At 43.2% G+C, this 14,850-nt stretch overlaps 1 protein-coding gene across 3 annotated transcripts in view; it reads right to left on the bottom strand.

Annotated features, from left to right (window-relative positions):
* LOC128744067 (solute carrier organic anion transporter family member 5A1) overlaps positions 1 to 14,850 on the bottom strand; it is a 131,990-nt gene that overhangs the window by 14,355 nt on the left and 102,785 nt on the right. For all 3 annotated transcript variants that reach the window (XM_053840830.1, XM_053840832.1, XM_053840831.1), the window contains one exon: positions 13,027 to 13,330. In XM_053840830.1, coding sequence (XP_053696805.1) covers positions 13,027 to 13,094 — 68 coding nt within the window. In that variant the 5' untranslated portion in view covers positions 13,095 to 13,330. The remainder of the gene's footprint in view (positions 1 to 13,026; positions 13,331 to 14,850) is intronic.

Genomic DNA, 14,850 nt, shown 5'->3' with positions numbered 1-14,850 from the left:
TATTTACATATAAAATGTTTTACATTTTACGTCCAACAAAAAAAAATCTGTTGCACTTGGTCAATATCAATGTTCCTCGGTGACGTTTGTGTAATACATTGACAACCGATTTTAGAAACTTGAGAGCCTTGGCAATCATTCCTTCTAACCACGTTGGATTTTCAACGTGAGCATGCAGCATTTTTCACGTCTCTCGCGTTCAATTTTCGATCCCTTTTCAACGCGTGTCAATCCTAATTCTGTCATTAGTCTTGTAACGATTTGTGGATTACTTGTTATGATCCGTAGGTTAATTACTCTCAAATTAGCTTAAGTAGTGTTAGAAGTGTAAGCACACCTTCCTTTAACGTCAAGTGACAGTTGCCGCTCGCTGGAAATTACGCAATTGGACGCCTATAAGTGAAACTGTCATACAGTCTTCCGTTTTCGACGCGATACAGGAACATAAAAGTGGAGATCCCAGCAAAATCGTTTTTCGTCTCGTGACTGTGCACTGTGCCAAAGGCTCATCGTCGTGTCTTAACCGGTGGCAGCAGTTTTCGTTAAAAGCAGCATTATACGGATGGTGCCGTTACCAGCCTGATTTCGTTCTAGCTAGAAAGAAAAGCCGAATCACATAGCACTAGGAAACGAAAACGTGTTAGCATCAGGTGAGAAAAAATCACCCCATTGTACTTGCCGGATAAAAGAGTTGAATTCTGCTTCGAACAGGTTAGGATATAACGAAGGCCGTCAGACAAAATAAACGGAAGTGTCGTGTACACATACGGATTCACTGGCCACACAAGTTACCGGCCAATCTGCTGATCTTCAGAACTAGACATGGGGACAAACAGGAAAAGATCCGGCACGGAGAGGTAAAATTTCGTGACGCTAAATGAGCACTCACTGATAGCATTCACTCACAGAGCAATCATCAAGAGCTGGTGTGATCGACACGTGCGTTCGTTCTGGAAAAATCCGTACCGGAGTTCGACTCGGAGAACAATTTTGAGTTAATTGGCTAAAATCGCGGCGTAGAAACGAGAACGACTAGAGTGATAAAAACACTCCGAGGAGGTAATACTTCTACGCTCACAGTGAATGCAGACGGCTAATGTTGGATGACTTTCGTCCAGGGTTTTTGTTTCTCGTCCTCAGATCGCACGTCGGGATCTTCTGTTCCGGTTCCTGCTTTTCGAGCTGTGGCCGTGATCGAGATCATCGGTCGGATATTTTTTCAACCAGCACATAACCGACGCAAGGTTGTGTCGAGACAGTGCTGTGCGATATTGATTCGGTGCGACACTAGACCAGGACGACATTGGACTTCTCCAGCAGCCGATCGGTGCACAACGACTCGAGGAAGATTTTGGCTTGGCGACGTTGCATGGTGACGACCATTAAATACGTCAGTGAGTTATGCTAAGTGGCGGAGGATAAGAGATGGTGGAGCGGAGAGCAAGTAAGAATAGTCCATAAGAAAGTGGCAAGAGTGGCATGACGCCGAAGAAGAAAATGTTTAGTGATAGAAAATAGCGTCGAGTTGTTAGGTGACAGGAAAGTTAGAAGATGAGCGGTAGTGAGTGGAAGATGGGAAAAATAAATACGTATGTTCTGGTGTAATTGTGATGCATTTAGTTGACGTTTTGGGAAAGTCCATTAAAGCTTTGCAAATTTGTGATGATGCAGCTACAGTCTTTTGGAACAACAACTAGAGGCGCTGTAGTAACTAGAAAGATGCGGCCAATTATTAGCTGGAACAGACTGTATTCAGCCCGATATGTGGGCCACTGGTCACCCTTCCCAGTCGCATGTCGCCTTCGACCTGATCGAATTTGGTGGATGAGAATCTCTCCAAGCAATGATCGTAGTTTGTAAATCATACACCTCCGCCATTCTGCGCATTTAGTTTGTACTCCATCAAATATTGTCCACAGTCTTTTCCGCTTGAATACGGCAAATACGGCTGAATACGGCTCCGTGAACAGCGTTGCAACTCTAAGTCCATAAAGAACGGTATGGTCTAATAGGTTTTCAACAGGGTTTGGTAGGTTGTCAACACCGTGCGGCGGCTAGCGTCTTGAACGAAGTGTTTTGTGAAGGGCAAAGTTAGGCCCAATATTTGTATTTGTATTTGTTCAGGCTTTTGTAGGCTTTTTTGCCCTTAAGCACTAATTTGAAAAAACATTGACTTGAGTGGATTATAAATAACATAAACACTATCTAATTGACCTCTGTAGTACAGGCTAAGTCTTCGTCGTAACGTATTCGGTGTCATACCCAAAACTATTATATTTTGAAGCCCGTTAAACTCGTGCATGAATCTGCATGTCGCTTCATGCTACGAATAGTTTCTGCTTCCTAGATGAGGTTCGAATGTTCTGCACCGACTCTTATCTTATCTTATCTTAATTATACCAACACAGCCACAATAAAGGATTCCTGGAAATAATTTTAATTACCGTCATCCGGGGCGAGATTGTGCCAAAAAAGCATATGTTTTTGTTGTTTAGCTCAGCATACACACAATTTAGGAACTAAGTTGATTTCAAACCTGTCAATATGTACTAAATTGTTCAATTAACTACTACCGTAGAGATGGTTCAGTTACAATGAAACCTAATTTTACTGGAAGTGCATGAACTTTGGCACAATCTCACCCCTTCTAGGGGGTGACATTGTGCCAAAAACTTAAAGTTAAGCTAAAAACCTAAACAGTGAACGTTAGCATGTTTATAGACAATACTTATAAATATCAGTATAAAGTAGTTCATATGGGGCCGTCCATGAGCTAAGTGGACTATCAGGGGCAGGGGTTCGGCCAAAAACAACGCATCATACAAAAAGTATGAACAAAAATAACCCAGGGAGGTCTGAAATTACTAAATATGAGTTTGCAGTCAATGGACAGCCTTTATATAGCCAGTAGCGTTTCTAGGGTTAACAAGGGGGAGATATATGATGGGGTGTATCCTAAGGGGGCATACCTATTTGATCATTTAACTAAAGTAACCATTACATCGTTCGAGAACCCGCGGCCGCAGAACGTGTAGCCTATCCCACCCCCCTCCCCCGTCCTTAAAACTGGCAGTTTATACACGGTATAATATATTCGTCTTATATTAGAGTGTTTATTCAAAGCTTCTGAAATTTCCAGAGACAAAGTAAAAATTAGTTTAAATTATTTAGCTGACCTATGATGCTGTTTGCTCCAAAATGGATGATGTAATCTAATTTGTCAAAATATTGTGCTGAATAGTAAAGAATGTGAGTGTACTAGTGTATACTGACGTATTTTTGTTGTGTATGTGAAATCCACAAATTGGATCGATCATTATGGCTTGGCACAATCTCACCCCCGTGAAGCTCGAAAAGTACAAAGTTTCGAAAAATATTATTTTCGTAATCAACACTTATTCAACACATAATAACCTTTCAATACATTGTAAATGATTAGTTTATATACCTTCAAAATAGCAAGTTGATGCGATTTCTTGTTTGGATTGGTTTATGGGGGACGTTTTTTACAAGCGTTATTTCCGAGTATTTTTGATCGCGAACTTTGAAACCCTGTTTAGGCTAAATAGTTCGCTAATATTATCTGTGCTCCATCCTAAGTTATGAATAAATATGTTATTTTCATCATCATTTTGAATTTAGGTCACCTGTTTCTATAGATATAATAAATTTTCACAAACAAACATTTTTGGTTTTTGGCCCAATCTCACCCCCGTGGCACAATGTCACCCCGGATGGCGGTATTTCTAATCATAGAAATATTTAAAATTATTTTTTGTCTGCACCGAGCATAGAAAGTTTACTCATATGGAGGGAGTTGATCGTTGTTCTGTACCAAATATCTTCTTCTTCTTCTTCTTCTTCAGCATAGAATCGGGGTGGCTCGTGCTGTTTCAAGCACTCGTCTCCATTCAACTCGGTCTTGGGTCACTCGTCGCCAATTTCCTAGTCGTCTCAGAAGTCGCAAAAAATCGCTTTCGACCTGGTCGAGTCATCGTGCACGTTGGGCTCCCCTGTTCCTGGTGCCGGTGAGGTGGTTGAAGAGGACTATTTTCATCGCACTGTCGTCCGGCATCCTTACGACGTGTCCGGCCCACCGTAGCCTGCTAACTTTCGCTAGATGTACGATGGGAGTCTCCCCAAGCAGTGCCTGTAGCTCGTGATTCATACACCTCCGCCACTCCCCGCTTTCAGTTTGTACTCAGCCAAATATCGTCCGCAGCACTTTCCGCTCGAACACGGCAAGGGTGCGTATATCTTCCGTGAGCAGCGTCACGACTTCAAGTCCATAAAGAACTACTAGTCTAATAAGAGTTTTGTACACTGTTAGCTTCGTGGGGCGGCGTATGCTTCTTGATCGTAGCGTTTTACGAGCTCGATTTCCCGCTTTGATGCGCCGCTGGATCTCCTAACTAGTGTCATTGTCCGCGGTCACCAGCGATCCCAAATACACGAACTCCTCTACAACTTCTAGTTCGTCGCCATCAACGGGTACTGTCCGTGGGAGACGCACGTTTGTTTCCTTTGAGCCTCTTCCTTTCATGTATTTGGTCTTCGACACCTTTATTTATAGCCCAATTCTCCTACACTCCGCTTTCAGTCTGGCGTAGATTGCCTCCGCCGTTGCAAAGTTCCTGGCTATGATATCGAAGTCATCTGCAAAGCCTAGAAGTTGGCTACCCTTGGTAAAAATCGTGCCTCTCGTTGCCCGATCGACGGATCACCCCCTCAAGAGCGATGTTGAACAGCATGCAGGATAAACCGTCACCTTGTCTCAACCATCGCCGCGTCTCGAAGGGATTCGAGAGTGTCCCAAAGATGCGTACGAAACACATCACTCGATCCAAAATAGCTCTGATCAGTCGCGTCAGTTTGTCCGGAAAACCCTGTTCGTGCATTATCTACCATAGCTTGTCTCGATCGACAGTATCGTGCTTTGAAATCAATAAAGATGTGATACGTGGGCACGTTGTACTCCCGACATTTATGCAAGATCTGCCGAATAGTAAAAATTTGGTCCGTAGTTGCGCGAGCCCCCATGAAATCCGCCTGAAAATTCCCTACGAAACCTTGTGCTATCGGTGACAACCGGCGTAACAGCATTTGGGAGAGTACCTTGTAGGTGGCGTTTACCAGCGTAATACCACGATAGTTGCAGCAGTCTTGCCGATCACCATTTTTGTAGATGGGATAAACTACTCCTACCATCCATTTCTCCGGTAGCTTTTCGTTCTCCCAAATCCTCGAAATAACTCAATGTAGAGCCTTTGCTAGCGTTTCTCCGCCATTCTTATAAAACTCTCCCGGTAGGCGGTTTTATTGGTCTTCAGCAGCCCGATTTCTTGTTTGACTTCTAGGAGATCAGGTGCTAGGGCATTACTATCTTCCGTGGGTGCTCCTAGGTTAATTTCCGTTCCGCCTCCTTCTGCGACTTTGCCAATAAGGTGTTCATCGAAGAACTGCTTCCATCTGTACCAAGTTCCTCAGTTCAAGTTCCAAACGGTTTATTTGATAAGAATGCTGCGGCCTCCAGACGGTATTTGTAAAATCCAGCTTGGATCGGTCTAAGCCAATGAGTATAGCGTGTAAGTAAAAGGGTTCTACTTATATGGATGAGAGCATTGAGACTTACCATACATCCCAGAGGGCGGCCTATCTAACCTGGTTTTGTCGATCGTTACTTTCCCCGAGAAAAAGGGATAAAACATTCTTTGGTGGTCTTTACTAATAAGAACAATTTGACATCATCGGTGTATACCAGAATATTTGCTCCATCGATGAAAGTAGAAAGATTGTTCATCACTAGTACGAACAGTAACGGACCTGGATGACTTCTTTGTGGCACACCTGCGTTTACGATGAACGGCTGTGAAACTTCACCGTGAATTTTCACATACTGCGTTCTGCTAAAATGTGCCAATTGATCTCCCTAAAAGCTAAAGCAAAGTACTACATTCCGTTTCCGTTGGTCTCCTGTTTTTGTTCAACAGAATTTGCAGCAAGCTGGCAGAGTACATGACAATTGCGGAGCTAGTGCTGTGATTCTATTGACTCTAACAACCTCTCCCAACCGGGATTCGAACCTACGACAACTGCCTTAAACCAGCGTCGAACTAGGAAGCCAACTGGGAGCTTGATTTCCTTACTTGTGTTATTATCCGTGGTTACCAGCGTCTAATCCGTCGCAGTCACAACGATTACCTTTTGAACACCTCTGTATTTCGTGGTCTCCATCGACTGTATCGTGTGCTGCTTTGAATTCAATAAATATCTAACACGTTGTACTCGACATTAGTGCACTCTTTCGGATGGCGAAAGTTTGATACATAGTGACAAGAGCTCGCATGAAGTTTGCTCGAAGATTCTTATGGAACCTTGTGCTACCGTTCACAGTCGGCGCAAAAGAATATGGGAGAGTACTTTTTAGATGGCGTTCATCAGCGTTATAACGCACTAGTTGCAGCAGTCGAGCCGATCACTCTTTTTGTAAATTAAACAAACAAATACTTTCGTTCGCTCCTCCGGCAGCTTCTACTAAGCTCAGATCTTGTAAATAATTCAGGGTACAGTCGTTGCCAGCATTTCTCGACCGTTTTTGTAAAGCTTTGCTGGTTAGAGCTGTTAGAGTCGGTAGGATCGTAGCAACTGGCTCTGCAATTGTCCTGTACTTTAACAGCTGGCTGCGAAGTCTGTCGTATAAAAGCAGAAGGTCAAGTTTCGATAACGGAATGTAGCATCTAGGCTTTGCTTGGCTGAGTTGCCGCAGTGAGATGTTCATTAAAACAAAGTTCGCAGTTCATTGTCATTCCTAAGTCTTTAATTGGACGACGAAATTTTTCGAAATCTCTAACATTTTGAACCATTCATTCCAGCACAAGATGGCCTTTTTCCACTCAATAATTCACCGTATGGAAACTTTGCCTCTTGGTAATCAGGCAAAACAAAGGGAATTGGAATTTATATTCCAGTTTACCAGGGATGAATGGTTATAGTAACAACAACATGCTACAAAATATTTACCGAACTGAGGTATAAAACCTATCCTGATAACTGTGATTGAATAACAAACATTTGTCTAGTTTATTGATTCCGTGGCATTCCAACGAGATATACTGATTCATAGTCTCGTGTAGCTCCTTTTCTAGTTTGCCTGTGTCCAACACTGCGATAGAGGAGGACATGACTTGCACCTACTTAGGTTCGTTCGGATTGCCTTCGCGGCATTTCCTCACGTGAACTAGAGCAGACTAGCATGATCTAATTCGATAAGAAGCCGCGGACTAAGTTACGTGATAAGATATTACAACAGAGATCATAAACTCTAGACCGATAGTGGCGCTGCACAGTGTGAGACAAAACACCCACTTATATAATTTTATGTCAGAATTTCAGAGCACTGGATATGATTTTGTCATTTGAATTATTTGTTTAAACTTTTCCGTTCAATTGAAATTTCGATTTTTTATTTAAATCGTATTCTAGATATCTTTAAATATCTATACCTATAAAGAAGGATTTCTGTCTGTCTGTCTGTCTGTCTGTCTGTCTGTCTGTCTGTCTGTCTGTCTGTCTGTCTGTCTGTCTGTCTGTCTGTCTGTCTGTCTGTCTGTCTGTCTGTCTGTCTGTCTGTCTGTCTGTCTGTCTGTCTGTCTGTCTGTCTGTCTGTCTGTCTGTCTGTCTGTCTGTCTGTCTGTCTGTCTGTCTGTCTGTCTGTCTGTCTGTCTGTCTGTCTGTCTGTCTGTCTGTCTGTCTGTCTGTCTGTCTGTCTGTCTGTCTGTCTGTCTGTCTGTCTGTCTGTCTGTCTGTCTGTCTGTCTGTCTGTCTGTCTGTCTGTCTGTCTGTCTGTCTGTCTGTCTGTCTGTCTGTCTGTCTGTCTGTCTGTCTGTCTGTCTGTCTGTCTGTCTGTCTGTCTGTCTGTCTGTCTGTCTGTCTGTCTGTCTGTCTGTCTGTCTGTCTGTCTGTCTGTCTGTCTGTCTGTCTGTCTGTCTGTCTGTCTGTCTGTCTGTCTGTCTGTCTGTCTGTCTGTCTGTCTGTCTGTCTGTCTGTCTGTCTGTCTGTCTGTCTGTCTGTCTGTCTGTCTGTCTGTCTGTCTGTCTGTCTGTCTGTCTGTCTGTCTGTCTGTCTGTCTGTCTGTCTGTCTGTCTGTCTGTCTGTCTGTCTGTCTGTCTGTCTGTCTGTCTGTCTGTCTGTCTGTCTGTCTGTCTGTCTGTCTGTCTGTCTGTCTGTCTGTCTGTCTGTCTGTCTGTCTGTCTGTCTGTCTGTCTGTCTGTCTGTCTGTCTGTCTGTCTGTCTGTCTGTCTGTCTGTCTGTCTGTCTGTCTGTCTGTCTGTCTGTCTGTCTGTCTGTCTGTCTGTCTGTCTGTCTGTCTGTCTGTCTGTCTGTCTGTCTGTCTGTCTGTCTGTCTGTCTGTCTGTCTGTCTGTCTGTCTGTCTGTCTGTCTGTCTGTCTGTCTGTCTGTCTGTCTGTCTGTCTGTCTGTCTGTCTGTCTGTCTGTCTGTCTGTCTGTCTGTCTGTCTGTCTGTCTGTCTGTCTGTCTGTCTGTCTGTCTGTCTGTCTGTCTGTCTGTCTGTCTGTCTGTCTGTCTGTCTGTCTGTCTGTCTGTCTGTCTGTCTGTCTGTCTGTCTGTCTGTCTGTCTGTCTGTCTGTCTGTCTGTCTGTCTGTCTGTCTGTCTGTCTGTCTGTCTGTCTGTCTGTCTGTCTGTCTGTCTGTCTGTCTGTCTGTCTGTCTGTCTGTCTGTCTGTCTGTCTGTCTGTCTGTCTGTCTGTCTGTCTGTCTGTCTGTCTGTCTGTCTGTCTGTCTGTCTGTCTGTCTGTCTGTCTGTCTGTCTGTCTGTCTGTCTGTCTGTCTGTCTGTCTGTCTGTCTGTCTGTCTGTCTGTCTGTCTGTCTGTCTGTCTGTCTGTCTGTCTGTCTGTCTGTCTGTCTGTCTGTCTGTCTGTCTGTCTGTCTGTCTGTCTGTCTGTCTGTCTGTCTGTCTGTCTGTCTGTCTGTCTGTCTGTCTGTCTGTCTGTCTGTCTGTCTGTCTGTCTGTCTGTCTGTCTGTCTGTCTGTCTGTCTGTCTGTCTGTCTGTCTGTCTGTCTGTCTGTCTGTCTGTCTGTCTGTCTGTCTGTCTGTCTGTCTGTCTGTCTGTCTGTCTGTCTGTCTGTCTGTCTGTCTGTCTGTCTGTCTGTCTGTCTGTCTGTCTGTCTGTCTGTCTGTCTGTCTGTCTGTCTGTCTGTCTGTCTGTCTGTCTGTCTGTCTGTCTGTCTGTCTGTCTGTCTGTCTGTCTGTCTGTCTGTCTGTCTGTCTGTCTGTCTGTCTGTCTGTCTGTCTGTCTGTCTGTCTGTCTGTCTGTCTGTCTGTCTGTCTGTCTGTCTGTCTGTCTGTCTGTCTGTCTGTCTGTCTGTCTGTCTGTCTGTCTGTCTGTCTGTCTGTCTGTCTGTCTGTCTGTCTGTCTGTCTGTCTGTCTGTCTGTCTGTCTGTCTGTCTGTCTGTCTGTCTGTCTGTCTGTCTGTCTGTCTGTCTGTCTGTCTGTCTGTCTGTCTGTCTGTCTGTCTGTCTGTCTGTCTGTCTGTCTGTCTGTCTGTCTGTCTGTCTGTCTGTCTGTCTGTCTGTCTGTCTGTCTGTCTGTCTGTCTGTCTGTCTGTCTGTCTGTCTGTCTGTCTGTCTGTCTGTCTGTCTGTCTGTCTGTCTGTCTGTCTGTCTGTCTGTCTGTCTGTCTGTCTGTCTGTCTGTCTGTCTGTCTGTCTGTCTGTCTGTCTGTCTGTCTGTCTGTCTGTCTGTCTGTCTGTCTGTCTGTCTGTCTGTCTGTCTGTCTGTCTGTCTGTCTGTCTGTCTGTCTGTCTGTCTGTCTGTCTGTCTGTCTGTCTGTCTGTCTGTCTGTCTGTCTGTCTGTCTGTCTGTCTGTCTGTCTGTCTGTCTGTCTGTCTGTCTGTCTGTCTGTCTGTCTGTCTGTCTGTCTGTCTGTCTGTCTGTCTGTCTGTCTGTCTGTCTGTCTGTCTGTCTGTCTGTCTGTCTGTCTGTCTGTCTGTCTGTCTGTCTGTCTGTCTGTCTGTCTGTCTGTCTGTCTGTCTGTCTGTCTGTCTGTCTGTCTGTCTGTCTGTCTGTCTGTCTGTCTGTCTGTCTGTCTGTCTGTCTGTCTGTCTGTCTGTCTGTCTGTCTGTCTGTCTGTCTGTCTGTCTGTCTGTCTGTCTGTCTGTCTGTCTGTCTGTCTGTCTGTCTGTCTGTCTGTCTGTCTGTCTGTCTGTCTGTCTGTCTGTCTGTCTGTCTGTCTGTCTGTCTGTCTGTCTGTCTGTCTGTCTGTCTGTCTGTCTGTCTGTCTGTCTGTCTGTCTGTCTGTCTGTCTGTCTGTCTGTCTGTCTGTCTGTCTGTCTGTCTGTCTGTCTGTCTGTCTGTCTGTCTGTCTGTCTGTCTGTCTGTCTGTCTGTCTGTCTGTCTGTCTGTCTGTCTGTCTGTCTGTCTGTCTGTCTGTCTGTCTGTCTGTCTGTCTGTCTGTCTGTCTGTCTGTCTGTCTGTCTGTCTGTCTGTCTGTCTGTCTGTCTGTCTGTCTGTCTGTCTGTCTGTCTGTCTGTCTGTCTGTCTGTCTGTCTGTCTGTCTGTCTGTCTGTCTGTCTGTCTGTCTGTCTGTCTGTCTGTCTGTCTGTCTGTCTGTCTGTCTGTCTGTCTGTCTGTCTGTCTGTCTGTCTGTCTGTCTGTCTGTCTGTCTGTCTGTCTGTCTGTCTGTCTGTCTGTCTGTCTGTCTGTCTGTCCGTATGTTCCTTATAGAATCGAAAACTACTGAACCAATCGGCATGAAAATATGCATGTAGAGGTTTCTTGGGGCCAGCAAAGGTTTTAGTGATGGTTAGAAACCCCTCCCCCCACTAAGAGGGGGGGCTCCCATACAAATGAAACACAAATTTCTGCATAACTCGACAACTAATCAAATAGCACAAAATTTGGCATGTGGGTGTCTTCGGTGACAAGAAGTTATTCTATGGTAAATTGAGACCCCTCCCCTCTTTATAAGGGGAATTATAACTCCTCTCCTCTTTAAAAGGGGGGGCTTCCATACAAATTTCGTCATAACTCGAGAACTAATCAAGCAAATGGAACCAAATTTGGCATGTGAAGGTTTTAAAGGGCAAGAATATTTTCTATAGTAAATTAGGACCCCTCCCCACTTTAAGAGGGGGGCTCCTGTACCAAAGAAACACAATTTTCCTCATAACTCGAGAAGTAATTAAGCAAATGGAACCAAATTTGGCATGTGGGTGTTTTTGGAGACAAAAATTTTTTCTATGATGAATTGGGACCCCTCCCCACTTTAGGAAGGGGGGCTCCTATACAAATGAAATGCAAATTTCCTCATAACTCGAGAATTAAACAAGCAAATGGAACCATATTTGGCATGTGAAAGTTTTCTAGGGCATGAATATTTTCTATGGTGAATTAGAACCCCTCCCCACTATAAGAGGGGGGGCTCCTATACAAACGAAATACAAATTTCCTCATAACTCGAGAACTAATCAAGCAAATGGAACCAAATTTGGCACGTGGGTGTTTTTGGAGACAAAATTTTTTTCTATGATGAATTGGGACCCCTCCCCACTTTAGGAGGGGGGGCTCCTATACAAATGAAAAACAAATTTCCTCTTATCTCGAGAACCAATCAATCAAATGGAACCAAATTTGGCATGTGGGAGTTTTACATGGCAGAAATTTTTTCTATGGTGAATTACGACCCCTTCCCCTTTTAAGAGGGGAGCTCCCATACAAATGAAATTCAAATTTCCTCTTATCTCGAGAACTAATCAATCAAATGGAACCAAATTTGGCATGTGAGAGATTTTGGAGTCTTGAATTTATTTTACGATAGTTAGAAACCTCTCACCCCTGTGGTAGGGGGATATGGACTCTCATACAAATAAAACAGAAATTTTTGCGAAACTCAAAAACTAATCGAACTCGAGAAATTCGAGACTCTTCCATAAAACATTAGTCAATAACAAGACCACAAAAACTATCTATAGTAACACTAGATCATTCAGGACGAGACGGTCGCGAGTGTTCCCGGTGACCCGCCGTCGGAAGCGCCGCCCACTGGGGGGCTTGCAAAACTCGAGATTGTGACAAAGATCATCCGAGATTCATGATTTATGTACAACACAGGTTAATTTGTGGCGATACGAAGTTTGTCGGGTCAGCTAGTCTCCATATAAAGAAAACATAATGTTTTATCAAAATGGCTATAGGTTAGAATTATATTTTGCAAACTGATGAAAATCAAGTACTCCATTAATTCTTTTTAATTCAAATTTCAAAATAATGACATGTGATTTCACATTTTCAAAGCTATGCATCTTTGTTTTGGGAGCGGAACGCATCTGTCAGAACCAGGGCTGTCCTGCACTTTTTTAACTGTAACACTTCAACCACGCAAAATTCAAAAATGTTATGTATAGGGCATTTATAGAGTCAATTATTATACATAAGATTGCTGAACTAAGTATTGCTCTATCTTAAGTATTTGCGGCGCACTGTCACTTCACACTGGATGGTGCACAGAGAGCGCTCTTGGTGCACCGCCCAGTGTGAATTGGGAATTAAATGACTCTATAAATGCCCCATACATAACATTTTCGAACTTTGCGTGGTTGAGGTGTTACAGTTAAAAAAGCAAAATAGGTGCACTCAGTGCAGGACAGTCCTGGTCAGAACACAATGATAAATTTTCGTGAACATATGTTTTGTTTTGAGCATAAAAACTGCTTTTGAAATCCCAGAAATAAATGAACCTTAAATATTATTTTCCTATGATAGTCTAGTAGAGAAAGGCTCTTGTTCGATTTGTTAATACCCCTGCACTTAATGGTTTGGTTAACAGCCGAACTGTACTATTTCTAGAGCAATAAAACATGGGAACTAACTGATTAAACCATGCATTAAGATGATATATGATAATTCCTACCAACATTTGCAGATCCTTGCTGGTTGGTAACGACTGTTATGATATTTTATACCAAACCCAGAATGAAAAATAAATAAAATAAATAGAATAATGCCCACCTGTGTTTCCGATGAGCATTACTGTTCGACGTTCCGCCGTCGTTGGATGTAGAGTGTGTGGATGTCATCTTCACCGGGCGGCAAAAACAACGTCTGCACACTGACAACGAGCTCTAGCAGCGAGCAGTGCTGTACAGTTCTACCGTGGCCGCTGGTTGACACCGTATAGCACTATTTGCCACATGCGACCGTACAACAGCTATCGACGAAACTGTTATGCTTTTTCGCGTTGTCTATCCAGCCACCCAATTTCGGCATCCTTAAGCAACGGGGAGGCTTCGTATTTGTTGCGGTTTGCTGGAAACTGAAAGAGAAAAAGTAAATGCTGTTTAAATTGTAATTTGCCGATATAGGAAGTGGTTCTAAATTAGAAAATAATTTTCAAAACAAATCGATTTGCGGCACGATACGCGCTAGAAAGTAATTGCAGAGCGGGATAAAATTTTAATACGCAGCTTCCTGGTGTTTTCAACGAATGAATAGGATTTTTATTCTAGAATATACAAAACAAACAACGAGTGAATAAAGTTCTAAAATTCAAGTAACTCTAGCACGGAAAATTTTCGCGTTCATTCATTTCTATCGATAAAATTTGTAGCTAACTTTACACATTCGAGCAACACGTATTCATCCCGCCGCTAAAATTTTCATCATAATGAGTAAACAACAAAACCTTCATTTTCTCAACATAATATACAAGAAGCAACAGAAGTCGAAACATTCGTTGAGTCTACCCTACATCGAACGATCCAAAGACACGAAAATGTAAATAACAATCACGCTTCATGGAACAATGTCTAAGGGATGGAAATTTAATTAAAATTTTCCCAAGCGCACTCCGCAGCCTCACCCAGCCAGCCTAGTGACCCGCGAGAGTGTGATAGTGCGGCTGAAAATGAAACAAAAAGTGCACAAAAAAAAGGTAAAAGTTTCCCTTCCAATCATGACTGAGAACTAAGTTGCTCACACCAAAATAGAAGACTGGTCACAAAACTCACTCCCACGAATTGATGAGTTGGCCGAGCTCTTGCGTTCCAGCTGATTCTTTCCGGGGGTGTGACGGAGGCGGCAGCACCGCGCAGCCGACGGCGCTCCAAGCAGTCGAAAATTTACAATCATCGAATTGGTCGACAGTGTTTCATTACACTGATCTAAGAAAATCAGAAAAAACATCATTGTAAATTCGCTACAATGAACATTTTATTACTAAGTAGAAACCTACTAATTGCTTGAAATATTGGGTAGTTGCGCACTTTAGACAAGAGATTCGATCTAAATTTACCGTTTTTCCTTTTTTGAGGTCACTTTGCCATAAAGATACTTGATAACTTGTAAAACGATGCACTTTGAAACACCAGTCGCATCGAAAAAAATGGATTACTATCTGTCTCCATGGATGCAAAACCACTATATTGCCTTGTCTGTAACCAAAATGAGGCCCCTGACAGGACGCCATATTTCCGCAGCTCGTTCTCTACATGCTTTGTAAAAAACTAATACATATGCTAGGTGGCTACTACAGCTTGTTCGAGCACTACATGAACACTCTGTCATCTAGAGCAAGGTTTGCTGTGGATCCGAAAAAAAGGGGTTCAAAATCGGTGTTAAAAATTCGTGATACAACAATGTACAGATGTCACCTGTTTAAAACCCCAATATTCAATATTAAACAATATAGTACGCATGTTTCTATGTTTATACCCGCATATTTCTATGTTTAAACGCTCTCTGACGACTATTTTGTATATAAAGTTTACCAGCGAGATCTGCATAAATAGCTGCAGGCATTATATTTTATATTTCAATATAATTTTAAATAGCAAA

Source organism: Sabethes cyaneus, chromosome 3, assembly GCF_943734655.1.
Source record: "Sabethes cyaneus chromosome 3, idSabCyanKW18_F2, whole genome shotgun sequence".
NCBI lineage: Eukaryota > Metazoa > Arthropoda > Insecta > Diptera > Culicidae > Sabethes > Sabethes cyaneus.
This window is presented reverse-complemented; position numbering and strand designations above follow the sequence as displayed.